The sequence below is a fragment of the Leiobunum rupestre genome, chromosome 1 (assembly GCF_980474605.1).
Source record: "Leiobunum rupestre chromosome 1, qqLeiRupe1.1.hap1, whole genome shotgun sequence".
Lineage (NCBI taxonomy): Eukaryota > Metazoa > Arthropoda > Arachnida > Opiliones > Sclerosomatidae > Leiobunum > Leiobunum rupestre.
This window is the reverse complement of record NC_143384.1, coordinates 49290924-49296105: the sequence shown is the minus strand read 5'-3', so window position 1 is coordinate 49296105 and position 5182 is coordinate 49290924. Positions and strand designations below refer to the sequence as shown.

The 5182-nt window shown below is 33.9% G+C and overlaps 1 protein-coding gene across 1 annotated transcript; it reads left to right on the top strand.

Annotated features, from left to right (window-relative positions):
- Positions 1-3293: 3293 nt before the first annotated feature.
- Positions 3294-4940, top strand: LOC149963162 (uncharacterized). Its single transcript, XM_090164819.1, has one exon. It carries the CDS (start codon positions 3294-3296, stop codon positions 4938-4940), a length of 1647 nt encoding a protein of 548 aa, XP_090020945.1.
- The last annotated feature ends 242 nt before the right edge of the window (positions 4941-5182 follow it).

The window sequence follows — 5182 nt, the reverse complement described above, 5'->3', positions numbered from 1 at the left end:
AGAATGCATATATTTCCTCGTGCAAAACCACCTGCATCACCAATATGACACGGCATCATATGGATTAATAATAGAAGGATTAATATTGTTAGGATTAATATTGTTAGGATAAACAATATAAGGATTAATAATAGAAGGATTAATATTGTTAGGATAAACAATATAAGGATTAATAATAGAAGGATTAATATTGTTAGGATAAACAATATAAGGATTAATAATAGAAGGATTAATATTTTATTGTAAGGATAAACAATATAAGGATTAATAATAGAAGGATTAATATTTTATTGTAAGGATAAACAATATAAGGATTAATAATAGAATGATTAATATTGTTAAGATAAACAATATAAGGATTAATAATAGAAGGATTAATATTTTATTGTAAAGATAAACAATATAAGGATTAATAATAGAAGGATTAATATTTTAATGTAAGGATTAATAATATAAGGATTAACAATATAAGGATTAATAATACAAGGTTTAATAATATAAGGATTAATAATATTCTGGACTAATAATATTCTGGACTAATAATATAAGGATTAATAATATAAGGATTAAGAATATAAGGATTAAAAATATAAGGATTAAAAATATAATGATTAATAATATAAGGATTAATAATTTAAGATTTAATAATATGACGATAAATAATATAATGAATATTAATTTAATGATTAATAATATTCTGGACTAATAATATAAGGATTAATAATACAAGGATTAAGAATATAAGGATTAATAATTTAAGAATTAATAATATGACGATAAACAATATAATGAACATTAATTTAAGAATTAATAATATGACGATAAACAATATAATGAACATTAATTTAATGAATAATATTATAACGATTAATAGTATAAATATAATATAAGGTTTTATTATATTACATCATTTTAATACAATATAGAATTTTAAAAAACAACGGTTTTTATTGTGCACAATATTAAAAATCAGTTTATTAAAAGACCGACTATAGTTTCGGCTTATTAAGGCCATCATCAGGGGAATATTGCAAACGATACAAGGGATGGAAAGACATTTTATACTGTTTATTCTTATTTTTGTTTTTTATATTTTACTTTTTATTTTTATTTACGATCCAAGAGTGAGCAATATCACTCGCTGGTCCACATCACGGTTTAAAGAACAATTTTTTGAAATAGCATGTTGGATTTTTAGAGACTCGCGTACATCAAGGTGTAAAGAATTTTTTTAACTAGTATATTTTATATCTTCAAAATTCATTTCATGGTTAATATTATTGGTCAAGTGTTCTAACAGAGGTCTTTTGATAAACTGATTTTTAATATTGTGCACAATAAAAACCGTTGTTTTTTAAAATTCCATATTATAATTTTTCATAATTATATTTATTTTTTTTTATTTTTCATCTAATATATAAAGATGAAAGTTTGTTTGTTTGTTTGTATATAGATATTTAAGTTTGTCCGCTATAGGAATTTACAGTTTTAAACTTAGGTCGACCACATTTGGTATACTATCTCACGGTACCCTGACTAGGGTTTTGACGGTTACGGTCGGCAAAACAGCTTTAATTAATTGAATTAATTTAATAATTAGGTATATCCACTTAATTTATACAAGATACTTCACTTTTTTAAAAGCTTCCTTCTATAGACACTAGGCCGTATAATTGGTTAATATAGTCATTTACCAGTTGGTTATATTGGATAGGTTGCCTTGCTTGGTGATAGCTATTGCAGTTTTTACCTCTCCAAGGGGAAAAAGTCCCCCAGGAGGGGTTGTATAATCACCGTGTCTGTCTGTCTGTCCTGCGAACGCGTTCACATTTTCCTTGCGTACGCAGTTTCTCAAATCACTGTGTTCGCAGTTGCTACGACTGTAGAATAGTTGGCAAAACCACCGTGCGACGGTAAGCGTTAACGGATTAATTTGCGGTTGGGTTTGGTTGGTGTTTTTTCGTCAACGATTGGATATTTCGTTATTGTAATGCTTATGTGTAGGGTGTGAATGTTGAGTTTCTGTTATGACGGTTGTGGGTGTTGAGTTTGTGTTAAAACGGCTGTGGGTGTTGAGTCTGTTGTGTTTGTGTTTGTTGCGTTTGACGGGCGTTTTCTCTTCAACTTCTTCTTATTGCTTTTTGGGACGGAGCGAGTGCTGAGTGTTATGGAACCTCTCAAGGTCCAATGGCAGGGTTTCCACCATTGGTACACGGTATTCGTCTTAGTATCAATTTGCGATTTATTGGCGCTGGCCGGGAATCGAACCCGTGTTGGCTGCGCGCAAGAGATTTACTCTAACCACTAAGCCACCGACGCTTAGTGGTAAGAGTTATAACTTTCGGTACTATAATTTATTCTACATCATTTTAAATATTATTAAATTATATTAATCTTATATTTAATAAAATATTTATAAATTATATTAATATTATATTTAATTAAATATATATAAATTATATTAATCTTTTATTTAATAAAATATTTATAAATTATATTAATCTTTTATTTAATAAAATATTTATAAATTATATTAATCTTTTATTTATAAATTATATTAATCTTATATTTATAAATTATATATAAATTTTATTAATCTTTTATTTAATAAAATATTTATAAATTGTATTAATCTTATATTTATAAATTATATTAATCTTATATTTATAAATTATATTAATCTTATATTTATAAATTATATTAATCTTATATTTATAAATTATATTAATCTTATATTTATAAATTATATTAATCTTATATTTATAAATTATATTAATCTTATATTTATAAATTATATTAATCTTATATTTATAAATTATATTAATCTTATATTTATAAATTATATTAATCTTATATTTATAATAAGTTTAAATTGAAGCTCGCGGGGTCAAGCGCCCGAACGTCTATCAAAGCGGTTCCAAGGGCAATCAAACCTCGCCGTAAGGCGGTTTACGTTACTAGGCTTTGCCCATCACTAACCTCGAATGATCTGAAATTGTGTCTTGAGACTGAAGCGGGCATAACCACTGTCCAATGCGTTCGCCTTAAGACCCGTTACCCAAGCTATTCCTCTTTCTACGTTTCCGCAGACGAGAATGATTTTCCTGTACTCATGGACGCCAAAACATGGCCCGTGGATTGCCTTTTAAACACCTTTATAGGAAAACTTTACCCTGAGAGAAAACACGAGACTGAGACCGTGGTTCGTAACACTTCTGAGCGGATCGAAGACCGCACATCAACTAGCTCGGCCGCAACCGCAGTTAAAACGTTACCATCTCCCAATTCCAACGATGACTCTAATGAACTCGTCCAATAGCAATAAACACTCGACTGAGATCTTCTACCAAAACGTCCGCGGCCTTCGGACCAAATCTGACGAATTTTATACTAACCTTTTATCCAACTCTTCCGGTATCATTTGTTTAACCGAAACTTGGCTCACTGCTAACCACTTTACCGTCGATTATTTCCCCAATACATATAACGTTTACCGCTCTGATCGTTGCCAATCTAGCATTGGCCTCGGCATGGACTTTGGTGGCGGTGTCCTGACGGCCGTTAATGATACTTACACTTCTCTTCGCCGCCCTGACCTAGAAATTATGGAAGAGAGTGTCTTTGTCCAGCTAAATGCAGGCAACTCCACCCTTATTATCGGCAATGTATACCTTACGCAAAAATTATCCCCTGACACCTTTGTAAATAGTGCAACTCTGCTCTCGGCTAAGTTAGCCAATCTCAATGACAATTTAATTCTACTTGGTGACTTCAATGTTCCGGGAGTGGACTGGTCGTCCAGCTCAGTCACCCATTGCAATCCGAACGTTCGGAAAAAAGCACAGGCGATCCTAGACCTCTGTGTGGTTTGTAATCTCACCCAAATTAACAAAACTCGAAACGCGAAAGGAAACATTCTTGACCTAATTCTAGTAAACAATGCTCAAGTTACGTATACCGATGCCGAATCTCCGTTGGTAACTATCGACCAGGCTCACCCACCGCTGATGGTAGGCTACCACGATGAACTTACCTCTCCTGCTACCCATAAAGAACCAGTTTTCAATTATAAACTAGGTGATTACTACAGCCTTTACACAGCAATTCAGTCTACTGATTGGTCGCCACTTTACAATTCGAAGGATGTCGATGAGTGCGTTGAAATCCTTACTCAGCGTGTCCAGAACGCAATGATCCAACACATACCAAAAACTACACCTATAAAGAGGCTCCAGTATCCTTACTGGTACTCACCTAAACTAGCGTTAGCACTAAGGCGGAAAAAATACTTTCACCGTAAGTTAAAACGGCACCCTAATGCCATCAATAAGCTAAACTACGATTCCCTACGCAGCGAAGTCAAACGGCTACTGGCGAGGGACAAGTCTGCTCACGCATCTGATACTTACCACAAATCTCTGAATAATCCGAAACACCTTTGGAACTTTGTTAACGAGCGTATTAAAAACAAATCTCCAGCATTATCTCTTCTTATCAACTCTACTATTACCTCTGAGCCAGAGGCCCTGGGTCAGGCCTTCTGTAACAATTTCAAAAACATAGCGACTGATGTTCTCACTGGCACCGACGCGTATACTTTGCCCTCGTCCCTGCCATTAGCTGACGTAATGTCTGTAATCAAAATCAAGGAAGCAGACATCTGTATAGCCATAAAAAAATTAAAGATCACAAATTCCACTGGCATTGATGCCATACCATCGTTTATTATTAAGGGCTGTGGTGACCTACTGGTACCCATCCTTAATCATCTACAACCTCTCGCTAACCACCGGAAAGTTTCCTTCACTTTGGAAAACGGTAGTCGTGTCCCCAATTTTCAAATCTGGATTTGCCGGGGACGTTACAAACTACCGGCCCATATCATTGCTCTGCTGTTTTGCCAAAATCTTCGACTCGGTGATGCACTCCATAATTTATGATTGGTTCAAGCCGTGCGTTTCCGAGTCACAGCATGGCTTCCTACGATCTCGATCGGTCGAAACTAATCACGTCGCGTTTCTAAACGATGTAATGCCGCAAGTATTAAGCCAGGGGCAAGTCGATGTTATCTCCCTCGACTTGTCTAAGGCATTTGACCGGGTCTCTCACCCTCTACTGCTACAGAAGCTACGCCTCTATGGCCTGCAGGGGTCGGCCTTGAATTGGGTCGGGGACTACCTCG